Source organism: Cynocephalus volans, chromosome 2 (genome assembly GCF_027409185.1).
Source record: "Cynocephalus volans isolate mCynVol1 chromosome 2, mCynVol1.pri, whole genome shotgun sequence".
In the NCBI taxonomy this organism is placed as follows: Eukaryota; Metazoa; Chordata; class Mammalia; order Dermoptera; family Cynocephalidae; genus Cynocephalus; species Cynocephalus volans.
The window spans coordinates 42723838-42743058 of record NC_084461.1 but is presented as its reverse complement, the minus strand read 5'-3'; the positions used below and the strand labels follow the sequence as shown (position 1 = coordinate 42743058).

The following is a 19221-nucleotide window of genomic DNA, read 5'->3' as shown; positions in this document are numbered from 1 at the left end:
GACTTCTTAGGTTGTTTTAGCTCTAGCATATTAGCTATAAAGATATTGCTGGTTGAAATATCTCCAAGCCCTTTTTTGCAGATAATGCACAAGGACACCTTCCATTAACATTAATGAGATGTATAAGTCCATACTGATGGGATAATAGAACTAAAAGGTGAGTTTTTATTGGCAATATTCCATCCTTCATCCAAGTGTTCAACTTCTGGTAAATAGGTAGAAATGTGCCCATGTATAAAATGTAAGAGTAACTAGTGCCTTTGAAGTTGTAAAGATTTTAGGATACATCATAGTCTTAAAAATGTGCTTTGCTACCAAAACAGAATTCTAAGTAGCAATCTCCAAAATATTTCCATATATTACTGAGGAAAGTAAGAGAATGATTTCAGAATTTACTAAGCAATTTCATTCTCCAGAAACTGTTAATCCTAATTTTCCACACCTAACTTCTTCAGACATCAGCTCTTCAGTGTTACTGGAAGTAAATCACTGTATTGTACAAATGAAGGTACTCATTTTCTTATTCAAATTAAATCTTAAATGTAATTTAGTTTCCAGGCTATTTTTATTTCAAGTATTTCTTTTTGAGAACTGATCTTCCACAAAAATTCTTGAAGTACTCAAGTAAAGTTTTAAATAACCATCAGTTATATCCTTAGAACTTAAAATGAGATTTTCACTACTTGGGCCCATAAGTATTTTTCCCTTTATTTCTCAAAATTCACTATTTCAAAGTATATATGTTTCTTTTTTTTTTTGCAAACCTAATTCATTTCTTTGTATTTCCTCCTAATCTTCCACAAAATCAGATACAGATTTTCTTTTGCTAGACCTGTTTTTAAAAATAAACCTCCTCTTTATAATAAAAAGTTAATAGTCATTCTAATAAATAATTATTGAAAATTTTAAGACAAAGCATGTTTTTACCTAGCTATTGGCATTTTTTCCTTTTATTTAAAATTGAGAATATAAGTAATTTAAATTATCAAAGCAACTGCAGAATAGAACCTCCACAAGTAACATTTTGCAAATCATATCTTTTCTGTGCATTGAACAGCTGGTTTCCTGTTTTATATTACTGGAATGTGAGAAAATATATAGAACATTTTGAAGAAATATTAATTTAAAAGCTATCAGTAAAAAGTAAAATCTTTCATAGCCCTTAAAAGTTAATTCCCACCATATTTTACTTTATCATATTCGGTGGCCTGTCTAGTATTATCTCTATATACCTGCTAAGTTTAACAAGTTTCAAACAACACATTGTATTTGTGACAGGTCAAAATAAACAGCAACCTTTACCCATGAGAAAAAGAAGTCAGTGCCTGAGTTACTGTTAAGGATTATTTTCTGGAGAAAGAAAATTTAAAACAAATCTCCCTACAAAAATCCTTTGATTTCATGAAATTTGGTTTTTTGCCTTGTTTTGTCTTTTTTCATGGTAACACACAGTTGTAACGCAGAGAATAAGCAAGGAAAAGCATAAAGGTGTGCATTTGTGAGTGTTGCCAAAGAGGGGAGATGGTGCTGTTGGTGTTAACACCCGTTAAGCACATAAGCAAATTACTCTCACCTTTATTCATGGTTATTTTTCAGAGGCAATATTACCTATGCTATGCCAATGACACATTCACACTCGTAACGTTTACAAACTGGAATTGTAAGTAAGGATGTAACTAGAATCCCCTTCCTTTTTTGAAACAAGAAAAAAAATCCCATAGGGAAAGACCAAAATTATAATTAACTTAATCTCAATTAATTAATTTGAAATGCGAGCCACAAAATCCTTGACTATCAATCCCCAAGCCGGGCTATTTGTTACTCCAAAAAGGGCACGCAAGATGCATCCCAAGGTTTCCCTCGCTCCTGAGTGGAAGGCACCTAGGGAGGATCAAGGCTTCCATGGTCTCCCCAGTGAAGTGGGCACGAAAAACTGGAAAGTCACGTCACTTGTTTGTGCTTGCAGGGAAAAAGGGCATTCGGCCGCGCAGGGACATCCTGTCCAAGATGGTGACGCATCCTTCTCAGTACATTCGAAAAGAAACGCAGCGTATTACTGAACTAAATGTTTTTATTGATCGCCCTGAGTCAGAGCCCACTGACCCCGCAAACCATAAATGGCTTTAGCGCAAAACTGTCCTTTCCAGGCAGCAAGAGGAAATACTGGATTGGTCCAAGACACCTCGCCTATGCTTTCTCCCACTGTCCCTCACCTCTCCGCCTTCGGGTTCGGAAACCAGAAAAGGGCAGCGGCTGGATTTCCCGAAGGCCCTTTCCAGGACGTGAGGGGGCAGGGACAGAGGGGACCGTGAGCGCTCACACGCGCGGTGGCGGAGCGGACCGCCCGGCACTGCCCGGCGTGGGGACCGGGACGGCCAGGCACGGGCGCACCCCTGGGCGCACCCCCCCCCCCCCCCCCCAGCGCCTGTGGCTGCACAGCGGCCGGTAGCAGGGCCGAGAAGACCAATGCATGTTTTGCAGCGTTCTCCATTAAACAATAAAGCGAGCTGTAAAGCCTCAGGTGCTGTTTGTTGTTCAGTCTGCGCCGTGCTGTGGCTCCGGGCCCGGGCGAGCCGAGCGCAGTGGGCCGGGGAGCGCCTCTTCGGCTGATCCCAGGGAAAGATAAGGAGCCGCCGAGCCACCAGCTCTGTCTAGACTCGCGACCTCACAAGTCAAGCGCCTTGTTTGGATTAGCCCTCCAGATCTGCCAACCTGATCAACTCCTGAAAGAGAAGGGCCCAAGAACACCCTTTCCCCTCTCCCGGACCACGACGACTGTCCCTTCTTTAAGGGATCAAGGACTGACTTGCCCGCGGGAGTGGCGGGGCTGGTTAGACCAGTGTCCGGGGTCCCCCATTCCCAGCACCATCCCCGTCCTAACCCTAGTGCAGACTGGCGCTGGACGTGGGGAACGTAAACGAGGAGAGAACCACCAGGATGGCCCGCAAAAATAAGTAGCCGCTCAGTCCAATCCACAAATAATATCACTCCAGAATGAACACGAACTCCTGATCCATGGAATGAAAGGATCCCAAGCGAGGAATAAGCAGCTGTAGAGCTACGCACAATCTTCCATAGGGCTCTAGGAAAGGGCGGGTCAGTGTGCTTTTCCTCCCCACCTACCCGGAGCAAAGCAACCTTACCCCACATCTTTCTCCCAAATCTAGGCGTCCCCTTTTAAGAACCCTTCGCATGTCAATGCTGAGCAAGTTTGCAGGGGTATCATTAAGCAGAAAGATTTGCAAAATAATTTTTTAAAAAAAATAGAAAGAATCAAGGAGTCTTAAGTGCAGTTCCAGGAAGAGATTGGCTTCCTCAAGGCACAGAAAGTGGCTTCTCATAAAAATTAAAGGATATTACAGTAACAGTGGTCACAGCAAACACTCAGCAGCCTTCCCTACCGCCCCTCCCCCTCCTTCACTCCCTGTGAACCAACTTCTCTGTCTACACTTCAGAAGTCTCCGGGAGGTGTGGAGAGATCCTCCATCACGGCTTGGGACATTGTAAGCTGTGAAGTTTATGTTTGTGGCGCCTGGACTCAAACAGCCATTCAGTGGCTTGCTCCCTTATCAAGAAAACAACAATCACAAAAGATCAGTAAACAGAATCGGCTGCCAGAGCCCTGAATTAACTACTTGGATTTTAGTTTAAAAACACCGACTCACATTGTACAAGTTACTTGCTTTTATTTTAAACAGTAAAGAAGAATTAAGATTTTGGAGGCATTTTCCAAAGTAACACTGTTTAAATAAAGGCACAAAAATAATCCCTTCCCTCTTCCACTGCTCCCAAAGAAAACTTGACTTGCCTTGTGATGTAATCTTTAATTGTTGATTAGCATAGAGGAAGTAAATAGTCCTTAATGAATAGAACTCAAGCATAATTTGGATTATAAATCTCCTTTACAAAAGTTGACTGAACTAAACTTTACAAACAAGAAAATAAGTACTTTCTGCTTAGTTTACTTGTACTAGGGATGAGATTAAATATCCAAAGTGGCTGGGTGCCATCCAAATTTCGCTGTTCCAGTGTTTTGGACTGAGATTTTTAACTTTTTTTTTTTTTTAACTTCTTTTTTAAGAAAAAGAAAAAGGCTAAGTAAATCCACATGGGATTTACAACAGTTATATTTCAATGAGATCAATCTTGTGGCTTAAGAATTCAAGGTACTAGGGAAATACAAAGTACTTCTAAGGTAACTTGAAAGCACATTGTTTTTTTGGCTGGTAGTCAAAAGGATAAGATAGACCAGAAAAGAGGTCAACATGATGAATTTAACAAGTTGACCAGAGTGAACAGCAGCAGAGAATCACAAAGTCATCTATTTAATCTTGAACTCCAAAAAAGTTGTCAATGGGCAAGTGGGTACACACACCCACACAGAATCACAAATAACCAGAAAAGGTATTTCAATGGAGGAAAACAAAAAGTCTTCAAATACAATTCTAACTTAGAAAGGACGTTTTTCCAATATTAAGAAAAACCAGGTCCATCTGATAAAAGGGGGAAAGAGGGACAATAGACTGAAATAGATGTTATTACTCTAAAACTATAAGGGACAAATCCTGTCTTTAAGACTACAGATATTGACATGGATTCCTTAAATTAAAAGGAGCATCTTAGGTGTTTTTTAGCTGCATTAAATTTTAGCTTGCAGAAGCTGCAGGAAATGAGTCATAATGTCTAGAAGGGAGAATCCAGAGTAATCAGGGAGAGAGGATCAAAGATAATACAAACAGGAGGAATTTCATTAAAAGAGAACAGCTCAAAACTCGGTCTCCAGAGGTGTGTCGAGAAAAGGAGAGATGTGCAAGAGATGATTTACAAGCAAGAAGACATTTCAGCTACACATTTTAGAGCACATGCTGAGGAGTCTAAAGGGGAAGACACACCTTTCATACAAATAATATAAGAACTAGAATGTTATCGACCCATTAATCCATTCTCAGCCAACAGGCAACAAATATCTTGAATCTAGCAAGTGAAACCAAATCATTCATCACCCCCCCCCCCCCCCCCGCGAACTACTGTTCTTAAATTCAATCTTCCTACTTAAGAATAGACTGACATCTACCATTCCCTCCCCACCCTGCCCCACCAACCCCAAACCCTTTATCTTAAAAATCAATGCCAGGAGGGAAAAGCATCACAAAGATGTGTGTTTCGCTTAAATACTTCTATTGCAAGTTTTTTCCATCTCTAGGGTCTATCATTCTCAAGAGAACCAGAGGCAATGACTGGGGAAGGGAGTTCAATGATTTCACACAGGGCTTGGGCGATCAGTAACTTTGCCGGCATGACACCAATATTCACGTTGGACCTTCTATCCTTGCACATGCTGATTAGTTAGTAGCTATTCCAGCTATGATCATGAGGAAAAATGAAAACTGAAAAGGCAGATCAACAGAATCGGTGGACGGGAAGCTGAGAGAGTCAAGTCCGGTGGCAAGAGATTAGAGGAGGGACACGGGGGCGGGGGGCGAGGGGGGAGCCTTTCCTGGAGAAGATCCGTGTGAGATAAGACATAACTCTTGTTTTTCTCCACTGACGACTACAAGCCATTATTACCGCGGGCCAAATTATTACCCCTCTGTCAAGAATGAGACACAACAATCAAAGTAATCAACGGGCATGTCTAATGCACTGTAACATTTTCAATGCAAAGTTTGTTTTCTCTCTGCCTCCATGTTAGAGCCTGTAATTAACCCGTTATGCAGAACGATGCCAAACAAAAGCCTAATTGGGGCTCGCTTCCCGACTTGCGGCAGGTCTCGAGAGGGTGGGAGCGGCTGGAGGGCCGGGGGCCGCGGGGCTCGCCCGTCTCCAGCACGGCCTCCTCCCTGGGCTCGGCCAGGGCCCCGAAGCGGTAAGGCGCCACACCACACACGATTAGGGTACGTTAGCTTTCGCATTTATTGAAGAGTTGTCAGATATTGAAAAGGGCATTACACTCGCGCATACACATGAATCCAGTTTCCAAAGAGTCAAAGTATCAACCAGGGGTAGGGGCGGGGGGAGAAGAGGAAACAGGGTGGAGCGCCCAAATCCTAACTACGCTTGCAAACGAAGAAGCACCGAGAAGCCCGATTTCGGGCACTGCCATTTATCTATCCCTGGGTTCTGGCTGTAGCACATGAACGACTGCTACATGCCAGGGGGAAAAGGTCCCAGAGAGCACGTCCACGTAACTGCGATCGCCGATGTGGGCCTGCAAAAGCACACGACCCGGTCCCCACCGCACAAAAGGCGGTTATCCAACCCAATGCATGTCCCGCTTTCGCCACCAGCCAGTCACCCTTCCCAAGGTTTTTGAAATTGGAGTTTGGGGAGAAGGGGTGACGGGAAGGCTGGGGGGGGGGGGAGCAAGAAAATGCATACACTGACTGGTGTGGGAAGTGCTGAGAAAACTCCTCTCCCGCCCTGTTCCTTCTCCGCAAATAAAGCAGCATTTCTCAATCTGCGGCAACCGCCAGTGGTAAATAATGGTCATACCTCACTGGCTAGGCAGAAAGCCTCTTTTAGCAAGAGCTTATATTTGAAATGCGGGTCATTTCAACAATTCTAAACAGGGAACTTTGGTATAAAAGCAGTTACTCTAAGAAAATAAAACAGCGACTCCGAATCAAAAGCCATTTCAAGTAGGACCCTCTTCCTACCTGGGGTTGGTGGATGGGTGGGGTAGGCAAGAAAAGACACGAGGAAGGAAAGGTAGGGGGCAGGACAGAGAACATCACATTTTCACAGAACCAGTAACATCACAGCTGAGAGCTAAGAGCTTCCAAGTCAACTTTGATCCAACTACTGAAATCCAAACTTGCAAACTCAACCTTAAATTAACTACTTGCAATACAACATCACACCTACTGTATGTCAGTATACCCCAATTCACATGCAATCCTTAATTTCAGACATTTTAATAGCTTGCTTGTAAACATATAAAAGAGGAACCCTGGATCATCGCATTTATTTATCTATGCCAAACGTTTATTAGTGAAATAGTCCTGAAGATATAATTCTACATATGGCGCTTTGATTTCACATAATATTTAAGAAAAATGACAAAACACATAGAATTAGACATGTAATTCAAAGACCACGGTACAACCTTTATCTTTTTTTTTTTTTTACTTCAGCAAACAAAAAATGTCAAATGACATGAAAAGTGGCAAGTCTTCCGACAATAAATAATAAATTACTTTATAATTTTTGCAATGCAAGAGCAAACAAAAAAAAAAGTTTCCTTTTTTTTCCTTTTTATTTCCAGAGAGAGAGAGAAAACAGTCATTTTATCCAATAACTATACACATCTTTGGGGGGAAAGTTCTTGGACAGACACAAGTCAAACACAATCCCGAGACGCTTGTGGCAAAATAGAGGTAACCTTGTTGCAATGCTTTATAAGTTGGTTTTTAAATCTGAATTCAAAAACCTTTAAAGTCACTTCAGACTTCTTGATAGAGGATGGATCTCAAAAAAAAGGGGTGGGGGGCAAAAGTAAAAAAAAAAAAAAACAGCTACAGGACATGCTAAGAGACCCAGGTTTCAATTAACCCCTTGTTAAAGTCAACTAAAAACATCGCAAACCAACGCAGCTCCACCTTCCTGAAAGGACTCTTTCAGCCAAGGAGGCCAGTCTCTCTTCCTGCTCTTTTGCTGGAGCTCCTGTTTGGCAAGGCAATGACCAATATAGAAACAGCACCATTCAGATTAGGATGGACTAGAAAAATTTCTATTTCTGCTTTTTGCTAGATGTGCAGTGAAACAAAAATGCTTTTTTTGAGATCCTTGAATAGAAATCCTCTACGTTTTAAAAACGTCTTTTTTTTTTTTTTTTTTTTTTCTTCAGTACTCCTAAGGTCATTGAATAGCATATGTTGGGTTTTGGGTTTTGTTTGTTGTTTAATTCTAGTAAAATCCCATGATTGTCTTCACAGTGTTGCTACCATTTCACCTTGTCATTAAAACAGACTTCGTGCATTTCATGGAGCATTCATTTCTTGATTCAGTTTTCATTGACTGGGTCGTTAAATACTTTTGTTTCGGAGTTCAACATTATAGTTTCCCACTTTCTCCAACAGGGAAAAAAGAAATACATCTGAATGACTGTTCTTCATGCCTCAATAGGACTGGCTACCATGCTGTTAGGTGTATCTGGGAGTTGAGAGGACATCGACGCAACTTCGCTGCCAGTGGAATTAGAGCCCGGTCCTCCTTCTGAAAAATTGACCTGCATAAAACGTTGAAAAATGAATAAAGGAGGCTGTAATAGTATTCATAAAAAAATTATAAACTCATCATAATGTGTATGAATGTACAGATAGCTAGATAAAGATGTCCACATATTTAACTGGATTTTAACAGGCTTAAAGAAAGCCTATAAGGAAAATGACTTGAGAAGAAATCCTCTCGCTTTCCCATCTTCTAAAAGATGTTTTAACTCAAACTGAATTCTCAACATTATGTTGCATTAAATTATTTAAGAACAAATGTGTTTCCCACTGTAAAACGGCATCACAACTCTACCATGCATGCTCAAAATAAAATTATCCTGCTGGCTACATGTTGCCCTGGGAGCAGGCGAGTTCTAAGTCTCTAGGCATCAAAGCCTCTCTTCTTGAGTTGGAAAATCCATAACACATGCTCATATCATGTGACGGGAGATTCAGTGGAGGCACCACAGAACAATGATTAACTCCTCAGAGGGCTCACAGCGTGGGCTTTCTTCCTTGTTGTTGGTCCTGCTGCCTCTTGGCCTTTCTCTCTCTCTCCCTTTCTCTCTCTAAATCAGGCTCTTCCCTCTGAGAGGAGACCTATATATTATAACATCACCGCATTATAATTATATCTGGCTCCTTCTTTTTAACCCAAAAAGCACTGTGTTGCTGTTGTAAAGTTCCTTCTCCAGCCGCACCCCCTACCCCGCCTCAGCTTCCCCTCCACTGCTCTCATCTGACACCAGATTTTCAGAAGGTGCAAATACTTGGCTGTTCTGAACCCTCCCTTTACCTTCCTTCTATGACTCAAATTTTGCTCAAATAACTCATCAGATGAATGATTTTAAAATAAGTTCTTTTTTCTAGTTCCAGAGTCAACCTTCCTTTCTACCCTAGTAAAACATTCCCACTGTGAGGCCTCTAGGTTGGCCCACTTACAGACACAAGCCTGGGGCCAAGCCCTTTCAACCACTTGCCTTTGGCCAATTACCTAACTGTTGACACTGAGAAAGCAAATGCCCGCTGGGTAAATGTGAGGGTAAAAAGCTAACCTAAACTACAGCTTTATTTCCAAAGGAAGGAACAAGCTTTTAGGATAGATCTTCATGTTTTCTAAAACAGGATTCAAAAGTGCTGATAACTCTTTAAGAAAAAAATAATAAAGTCATGTGTATATATACCATAGTATAAAGGACATGTATTTAATATTTTATTTATCTTGACCCCTTAAGCCTTTTGGAGGCAAGAGGTGAATTAATTTTCTCTTCTCTGGATGTGTAAAACATGTTAAACACTAAAACAGGTTTTCAGATTAAATAAACACTATATCTCTAATTGGTAGAGCTCACGGTCCTTTTGCTATACATGCCACAGTATGGACTATATGACATTTGAACTCACACACTTAAAATGTTTAAGCAGTCCTACATTTTTAGATTAAGACAGTCCCAGAAAGGGATATAGTAAAAAAAAAAAAAAAAAAAAAAAAATTACATCAATCATCTATTTGAATAGTGAATCTCTTTATTGATACTTTAAAAAATTGTACCCAGAATGGTACCTGCTGCTTATTGATAACAACACTGATTATGTATTATAACATCGATTATGTATTACAACAACCTTAATTTGGGTCCTTAAATATCCCATTCTCTAGATGCTGAGGAGGGAGTAATCCTAGTAATAGTTGACCAAAATGCCAAGGTGAACTCTAAAGTCCCTGTCAAGTCTAAAAGTCTAAGACGCATAATTTTGCAACACTGTACACCTTCCCACGCATGCTATCTAGTGAAGCACCTTGAAGTTAATCCCTCAAATCAGGCCTGATTGATAGAAAATTCAATCTATATAGTCAAATTATGCAGTCTCATAAGAAAGACTCACAGGAGGTTTGTTTTCCTTGCATTTGCCTCCCTTCTCTTCAGCACCACACCTTCTAGGTCTTTCCCCAACTCTGGGGAAAAGGAGGCACTCCCCCACCCCCCCATCTTTAGTATGTGACAGTTAAACCAGAATCTCCTTTCTGTTGGGAATTCAGCCTCCTCCATATGGGAGCTGACACTTACCAGTTGCTGAAAAGCAGGCTGATCTATGTCACTCTGCAAGGCGAAGTCACTCAGTACTTTCCAAGGCGGCTGGTAACTTTGCACCTCCACAGGGTTAGCCTGTAAGCCACCGTCATGTCTCTCTGGACTGGCAGCCACCATGGGAGTTCCTGTCATCCCCTGGATATTCTGTGAATAGGTCCCCCCCAATTCCAACATATTAATGAGCAAACTCCCTCCCTCCATTGTCTGCACAGGCTAAGCAAATATACCCTGGTATTATCTTATCTATATAGTGGCCTTTATTGACTCAGTTAATCTGCTGCTCCTATGGATATTAGCTGAAGTTCAGTTTTGTTTTATTGTGTTTTGTTTTTCTGCTTCTGTGGGCTGGACTATTAGGTCTGCTTGGACCTTATAAAACCAGGCTCTACTACGACTTTCTTCTTCTCCCTTGCCTTCATAGCTCATCACAATTCCTCCCATCCACCGTCTTAGACCATAGCCTCCCAGGAATAGAAAGCTGAGGCAGGCGGGGACTCCCTTCAGCCTCTAGACATGGTGGCTTTCTAGGTAGATTCAGTTAGCTGCACGTTTTCCCTAAGCAGTTCACCTCGCAGAGCCAGCTCCCACCCCCTTCACCAAGTGTTTGGGTCTGGCTGCTATTGTGCTATAAAGCACTAACCAACTTAGAAAGTGCCCTGGCCCAGTCTTAGCTGGCCTGCCAAGTTTAATGACAGTGGGTTTTACGGCATTTAAAAATAGGGCCAAAGCAGTAAAATTTTTTTCTCAAAAGAGAAAAAAAAAAAAAAAAAGAAAGAAAGAAAGAAACCTTAGTTTAACTTTACCAGGAGGACTGCAGGGAGAGTGCTGCCATGGGCCTGTGATAATAGTGGATAACAGTGCCGGGCCTGACCCCTTTGCCGGAGGCCTGGGTTGACCTGGAGCAGAAGGTGCCCTGTCTGTGCGGGCCACCTTAGGGGACCTCGCTGGACTGAAGGTGCAGCGGCAGGCCTTACCCCAAAGGTGGGGTATGCTGGATGGGGGGGCTCGCTGGGTGCTCTGCCCACCGATGCCCTGGATCTAGGCAGAAACCCAAGGTGCAATACTTCCCTCCTCTTTGGTACATGAGAAACTGATGACCTGCATGTTGGTAAACCCGGGCCAGGCCTCATGGCCACCCATCTTCAGAGGGGGTGGTCGCGTCCTTCCGTTTCCGGGATGCGGGGTGCGAGCGAGGTGGAAGGGCACAAGCCCACCCACGCGGCCCGGCCGGGGGAGGGACGGCCGCTCCCACAGCTCCGGGGACCTCCCTAACCGCCTGCTCGGCGCCAGGCTGCCTCCCACCAGGGCATGGGTGGGGGTGGGGATGGGGGGCCGCCCGTCCAGGCTCCTGCCGGCAAGGAGGACCTAGAACCGCGTGCTCGCCAGGCTGGGCACCAGGAACGCACCTCGCACGCCACGTCTCCTTCCCCCTCGTGTCACCTGCCCGGCCCCGGGGCCACTCACAGTTTTGTCATTGGGCTGTTGCTGCTGGAGTTGCTTCATCATTATGCTGCGCTTCTTGTCCTTGCACCTCTTGTTTTGAAACCAGACCCGGATCACGCGGGGGCTGAGGCCCGTCATCTCTACCAGTTGCTCCTTCATGAGCGCATCAGGCCGGGGGTTGGCGGCGTAGCAGGTCCGCAAGGTGTGCAGCTGCTTCTCATTCAGCACAGTCCGCACGCGGGTGGTCTTCTCCGGCTGCTTGTGGACGTGGGGCCGCAGGGCCGGTTGCCGGGCGGAGATGGGTTCGGCTGCGGGGCAAGGGCTGCCATGAGCGCGGGGGCCCCGGGCGCCCTCCACCGGCCCGTGCGCCCCTGCCCTGCCACTCTCAGACAATGGCCTAATGTTTTGCAGCCTGGACACAAAAACCAGGGGGCGGCAGAGGTGGGCGTGAAGAGGGCGAAAGGGAGAATAAAATCTCGCTGTCTAATTCGAGAGGTCAATGCTGAGTAATCCCGGCCCGGAACGCAGCCCCCGCCCCTGATCCTGTTCCTATCAACAGCGCGTTAGCCAAGGGGAGCTCGTCTCAGGTTCTGTCCCCTTGCTCGCGGCAGGGGCGGCATTTCTCAGCATTGTTTTCCCTCCCTTCTCGCCTTTCCTGGTACCCAGACTGGTACCCAGGGTTACATGGAGTACTCACTCCCACCTCCTGGCTGGGAGGTTACTCTTGGGCTGAGGCCACAGGGGGTACCATGGAAGGAAACGGAGAACACCCCAGTGACAGCCAGAAACACTACATCGGCCAGGACCTCTGCATGGGAAAGCCGACAAGAACTCTGCCAGAAAGACTTGAACTTCAGTCTGAGAGGACAGTCATGTCAAGGAGCTAAAGAAATCCAGTATTTCTAACCTCTCTCCAGTTCCTGGTCTTTGTTAAATCTACATGGAGGTTCCTGAGACGGGCTGATCCAAGCAAAGGAAAACTGAAACTGTTGAGCTGCCTACGCCTAGATAAAAGACTGGGAAACATTCCCCACCTCCCTCCCAATATTTCGGCCTCCTCTGTGTTTCCCTACGAGCAGGGCACAGCTGCAGTGAATAGGAGTTGCCACCCCTGCTTTTGCCCTCATGTTGCCACCCCTGCTTTTGCAAGCTAGTCACACATCCCCCAGGACGGAATTCTTAGAGCTGCCAGAAAGCAGAGGTGGGAGAGCTGTAGTTTCCTCACCTCCAGTGTTTAGTGCGAATTGATACTTCAAAACTGCACAAGGGGGAGAGAAGGGAGATCTATTCATGACCGGAAGGCAGGTTTGGAAACACTCTGCCTTCTTACCAGCAGCCTCCCTCCTGGCCAATGATACTGTTTCCACTCCTTTCGTGGGGAATGGGCCCTCTGATCTGTATGGTACAAATTCCTGCACCTTCCAACGACCCCCTAGGGTCAGGCCAACACCTATAGGGTCAGTTTAGAGCTACAGGGAAAGGCTTGAAGATGAAATTCTCACCAGATCATGTAGAATGAATGGTTTAAAGAGGCAGGCTCCCTTTAAAAGGCAATTACCACAGATTAGCTTGTTGACAGTTTTAAATTACAGCCCTGTGCAATGGCCTGCAGTTATTAAGACTATATCTTTTCAGGCCCTTTTCTCACAAAAGGATGAAAATAAATTTTAAAAATGTTTCCGAGTGTGGAGCAATTCGCAAGGAAAAAGGATTTGGAAGGGTAAATGACATTAAGGCCACCTAAGCTTCCTTCACTGGGTTAAAGGGAAGCTCTAGGGACCTAGAGCTCCACCCCTTTAATTAGGCAGCCACAAAGAGAATACCTGGTAGGGAGCTGAAGCCCGTTTTCAGGAAGCCATGATTTGGAGACCAAGGTGAATTGGAAATGCCGTTTGGGCGTGTGTATACATGTGTGCACAAATGGTGTACATCCATGTGTACCCATATGTAAACACACAGATGTGTAGGTGTGCTCGGGGAGTCAAGGGAGACAGTGAGTGCATTGAACCTGGCTGCAAAAGTGCAGAGCACAGTGCAAACTGCACAGAGAACACTTCTTTTAACTGCTGCCCGCCGCCACGACCACCCTGAGACTACCATGGCTGCTGTGGCCGCCGGCACGCTGGCAGGGGCGCCGCTGGCTTAGCCTGGCGCCTGTCTCCCGGAGCCGGGCCGTGGAGTACCTGCCATTTGCAGCGGCCGCGCCGGGTGCAGAGGGCTGAGCGGGTCGCCGGCCCCCAGGCTGGCCCTTTCCACCACGTCGTGGTCCGCACGGCAGAAAAGCCCGTCCTCTCGCAGCGCGAACTCGTCCCCGGGGATGAGCTGGCGGCTGCAGGCCACGCAGCGGAAACACTCGATGTGGTACACCTTGGAGCGGGCGCGCATCACGAAGTCGTTCTTGCTGAAGCCGATGCTACACTTGGCGCATTTGATCCCGTACAACCTGCGCGGGACCCGGGCCAGGGCAGGGAGAGAAGCACAAGGAGAAGGGGTCACTTCAGGTGGGCACTGCCCTGGCTCAAGATCTCCAGCCGCGACGCCCTTAGAAATCAGCATACCAAACAGACGCTGGGAGCGGGAGGATAGAAACGAAACCTCTCTCTCTTTCTCCCTCCTCCTCTCCCTTTCATTTACTCCCCTTTCCTTTCCAATAAACCTCTGTGTCTCCTCGGTACCTCTTAGTTCAGAACACCCAGACCATACCATGGAAAATTTATCGATGGATTTGAAACCTGGGCCGCTGCTCTAGTAACCAGCCTCAAGGTTGCTCTTGCAGATCTTATCCAGGAGGCCTCCGGTGGCCTCTAGCCCCTTACTTTCACCTCCCTATCTCCCAAATTTCTGCTGCTAGAAATATCTCTGAAACTGCAATAAAAAGTCCTCCTTCCAAGGAAAAATAGAGTTTGGAGGATGGGATTGATTGCCAGCCCCACTCGGTTTGCAAACACACACAAATGCAAAAGCAGAATAACAAAAACGAAACCTCTGAGGGTTTCCAGATCCCCTTCTGTACAAGTACCTTCCAGTCTTTCTTAACTAAAGATTTTCCAGGCAACAACGTTAACAGAAAGTTTCCTCTCCATTCTGCCTTTTATTATTATTTTAAAAATCTGCTTCTGTTTCCTCAATATTTTTCATAGTTGCTGAAGAATCTACCTCTACTTTAGTTTGCTTGAGAGCCATGACCAGCCTGAAAAATGAAAAGACCCACTTCCAAGGTCTTCCTCACTGCCGCCCTTTCCTTACCAAGGGACAGTCCTAATAGGTTTCCTCTAGGATGCACTTCCCTGTCCCCCTCTTCATCTATCAGTAATGACAGAAAGTGTACCATTCCTACAAACAGAGAATGGAAGAGAGAGTAAAAGATCCACACAAAGGGAGGAGGGTATTCCAGTCCCCCAAGGGGAGACTTGAAAACCTAAACGGTTGCTCGGTTCTCCTTTTACAACTACAGGGTTTCAAGGGGCGTGCGTGCACACACACAACAGAGTTGACAGAGAGTGGAGAAAAGGTACAAGCGATTGGGTCCTCCTACAAGTGCGTGTATCCAGAATTAAGCACATGCAGGTCTGTGTGCAACTGAGCAAAACACTATCTCCATAGGAGTAAATATACCCCTGGAGGTGAGAAGTGGGCTCTCTCTCTCTCCAGAACCTTGAGTTCACACACCAATCGAGTAAACAATGAAAAAGGCTCATTTGTCAGAGGTTAGAAGGTAGATTCAAAAGGTTTTCCTCCCTCCGCCTACTCAGTGTGAGATCTTCCATTTCATAGGATGAGGACTTGACTTTGCCTGTGACCAAACAATTTAGAAAATCCCTCCCCCTTCCTGTACCCCACTTTCCCTACTTCCTCCCACTCCTCCCCAAAGTATTAAAAAACTTTCCACACTGTTCAATTTTCTCTATCAAGATTATCCTCTGTGCTTCATGATTTAAAAAAAGGAAGAAAAAATGCTGGATGATACTAAGGGAGCAAGAGAAAATTGTGACTGCATTTTAAATTTTAACTTTAATAAAAGTTCTCAAAGCTCCAGAAACCCTATAACTTACAAAAGCTATTACTTTCGTAGCCACTGGAAAATCTATTTTTAAATAATATTTTGCTATTAGTTAACATACTAGCAAAGCTGATATCTCTTCTGTTTGTTATTAAAATTAATAAAATTTTCTTTATAAATTCTACTGGCTTCCCAAGGCAGAAAACAAAGTTTCTGACATATACACACAGGTCAGAGAAAACTTGAGATTAGCAAAGCCTATGCAGATTAAACTGGAAAAAACAAAAACAATACCAGACTCAAAAAGTTCCTATATGTTTTTAGTCCTGTTTGTATGGGCAAATTCGCTCATTTTATCAGTTACCAGATTTTAATGTGAGAAAGGAAGCTGTTCAATTATCTAAATATACCAATTGTTCGCAGACAGATGATGGGCAATTTGATCTGCTCTGTCTAATTCATCAGCTCAGATAAGATAAGAAAGAAAAGATAGTCAGATGTCACCAAAGGGTTAATATTTAAAAAGATTAAATTTCCGGTCTTTTTGTAAGGAATATTTCAGTTGATTCTGAAATCCTCCAGGAAGGAGATTTTACCCTGTACATAAAAGAGGCAATACCTCTACTTGCTCTTTCAAAGTGCATCTCTAAACATGCTTAGGTCAAACTTTTCTTTTGCCTATTGTACTGATACCTCTAAAGAATCTGTAAGTTACTAATAAACTACAGAACTAAAATAAACAAATAAATGAAACACTACAGTATATAATAAAAATCGACCATCTTTTAAGGTTTAGAAACCCAAACTTATCCATCCTTAAATTGTTTTGTTTGTTTTGGAAGGGGGAGGAGGGTGAGAGAAAATAATTTGAGCATCACAAATTCTAAAAGTAATTACACAAGCCTCAATACGTGTTTTATGAAAACCACTGTGCAGGGCTCCCCCCAACACCCCAAGAAGTAAAATGAACAGGGCAGTTTAATTTTTGTAACACACACAGGGTAACTTTTGCACGATGGACCCCACTAAGGCAAACTTCGCAAAAAGACAAAGCCACACCAAATAAAAAATAAACAGTGGGGAGGGACAGGGAAAGCTCACAAAATTGAGGAAGAAGTATAAATGGCGTACCTGATATAATCTCTTTTACAGTAGGTTTTTCCATCCCTAACAAAGCACGTACAGCTCTCGTCCAAATACTGATTACACTCCGCACATTTCAAACATGCCGCATGCCATTCCAAATCCGGAGAAACCCTCAGAATATACTGATCGTGAATTTGATTGCCGCAACCAACACATAGGGAAATCAGACGTTTTTCTGAAATGAAAATAAATACATGATTGACTAACCGTTTACTTCCTACAGAGATAAACACACTTTTAGTGTCGTTCTCTTATAGGGCGTACTCTGGGAGGTTTTGTGGGGTATTTTTCTCTCTCTCTTTTTTTTTTTTTTTAAGAGTACTGCACTTTGGGATGGTAATTGAAATATGCCTTCAAAACCTTGACTCATTTTTTAAAGGAGGTGGAATATATGTAAAATACAGATTTGAATAGTCTACATTTGTACGCCTAGCACGCAATCAAACCCGCTCATTTTGTATTTCTCCCCCCCCCCTTTGCCATAATCATTGGGAAAGATTATGGATAAGTCAAGTCAAAGAAAAGGTTTTGACTAGAAGCGTTAAGTGAACGCAGGGATGTCTATATTTTCCATGAAGCACGCTCTTAAATAGCACATAGGACTGGATATTGTTAGCAAGAGCAGACATCAATACAGTTGTCACTCGTTCTCTTTTGCAAGTCTAATGCTAATTCACATCTCCGGGTACTGAATGTGCAGGCAGACCTTTGGAACATAATAACCTTCTCGGAGAGCTCAGAATTCCCGAGGAGGAAATCACCGCTTAGCACCAGAAAGCTAGGGTTTTGGAGGGGCACGTGAGCGAATGCAAACCCAAGGTACGATCACTTTCCCAAAGATCAGAACCGACAGCAAGCATGCAGGCGTGGCGGCAACCAGAAAAAGCCACCTTTTCTCTCTCTCCAGGCAATGACTTCAACTCCGAAGAGCCCTTGGCACCCGTGCCTGAGAGAGACCCCCGCACAAGAACAGCACACCGAGCCCCACAAGGTAAAATAGCCTCTTACTTTTTGGTGGATCTCCCATGTCTCCCATATCTGTAAGAGGGAGTAATGTCCACAGTGAAATGGTGGTTGTACAGTTGGTGAACAGCCCACAGAAAGGATGCTGGAGCTGTGGCTAAGTGGGAAACAGTGGCCCCTGGGGTTGCCACGGCTGAGAGAGCCGCTGCCAGGCTGCGCCGCGCCCTCGCGGATCAGGGAGTCCAATGTAAGCCGGCGGCGTTGGCGGAGCGGAGGCGCTGCGGCGGCGGCGGACTCGGCGCGGCTCGGGCACCTCTCTTCCTTATCTCTTACTCAAACTTCTCTGCTCCAACTCAGCTCCATCGCCATTGGTCTGACGCAGCGCGCGGGGACGTCAGGCGAGCGCCGCGCCCATTGGCTGCGGGGCGCGCGGCGCAGCTGTTCTGATTATCATATTTCAGCCTCGCAGCCGCCGCGCGCCACTGACCGCTCGGCGAGCCCGCGGGAGAGGATTAGGGCTCCCGAGGCGACTTGCTCCGGGCTCAGGCCGTTCTGCCCCGACGCTCGGGCTACCCGGCTGCTCTGGCTTTGGCCTCCCTCTCCTCCTGCCCCCTCCCTTGCTCCTTCCCGGCCGCGCCGCCTGCGCCCTCGCCTCCCGTCGCGCTGTTCTTCCGCCCTGCGCTCCTGGGGTCCCCGCAGTCCGGCTGGCCGCGTTGCGCGCGGGGCTCACTTTTCTGCCGCCGGTGGCGAGCGGCTGGTGGGTAGGTTTTCCTGTTGACTAGGTCCCTCTCGGGCTCTAGGAAAAGGGGGAACTTGGAACAGGTCGCTTAGCTCGGGTTGGTCCCACACTGGCGCACAGCCCCGGGCCTGGCTCAGCTTGGCAGCTGGGGAGGGTGAATTCCCTCCCGAACTGGATGTGCAGGGCGCACTAGGGGAAGGGGAACCGTGAATGGGATGATGAGACCCAGAGGAGGCGTTCGCTGACTGCTACCCCAGTATTCCTTCACCCCCGACCTCAGATCTCCAAAAACGTGGGTTGGGAGGAAAGGGGCGCTTTTTGCCCGTAGCGGACAATCAGGTTGGAAACGCACAGGTAAAACGAAGTTGACTCCGCGGACTGCCTCTCTCTCCTTCCGTCCCGCGAGGTCTGCTCTTCAGTTTAACTCTAGAGTTAAAGATCACTAACCCGAAGCCAAAGAGCGAAATGATCTTCCAGTAGTCTAAAGTTTGTAAAGCAATTATATCCTGTCCAGTTTCTCTCTGCTGGTCTCCTGCCCGTTGTTATTTTAAGCAAATTTCTTTAATTAGCTCGTGGTGGTATGATAGTTACAAGGACAAGTCTTCATGTCTCTCTAGAGGTTTTTAA

The 19221-nt window shown here is 45.3% G+C and overlaps 1 protein-coding gene across 1 annotated transcript; it reads right to left on the bottom strand.

Moving 5' to 3' along the window:
• Positions 1–8110: 8110 nt before the first annotated feature.
• Positions 8111–17928, bottom strand: ISL1 (ISL LIM homeobox 1). The gene is made up of 6 exons (XM_063088180.1): positions 17901–17928; positions 16878–17067; positions 13930–14189; positions 11768–12054; positions 10280–10447; positions 8111–8227 (listed from the first exon to the last, which is right to left on the bottom strand). The coding sequence occupies exons 1-6, from the start codon at positions 17926–17928 to the stop codon at positions 8111–8113; spliced, it is 1050 nt and encodes a 349-aa protein (XP_062944250.1).
• Positions 17929–19221: the final 1293 nt, after the last annotated feature.

Bases quoted from the DNA above. Each gene is read 5' to 3' on its own strand.
- ISL1 (XM_063088180.1), bottom strand. From the start codon at position 17,928: ATGGGAGACATGGGAGATCCACCAAAAA. The intron at 14,190-16,877 runs GTACGCCATTTA...GGTCCCGCGCAG, and splicing joins TGTAAAAGAGATTATATCAG to GTTGTACGGGATCAAATGCG. The intron at 10,448-11,767 runs GTGAGTGGCCCC...ACCTATTCACAG, and splicing joins AACAGCCCAATGACAAAACT to AATATCCAGGGGATGACAGG.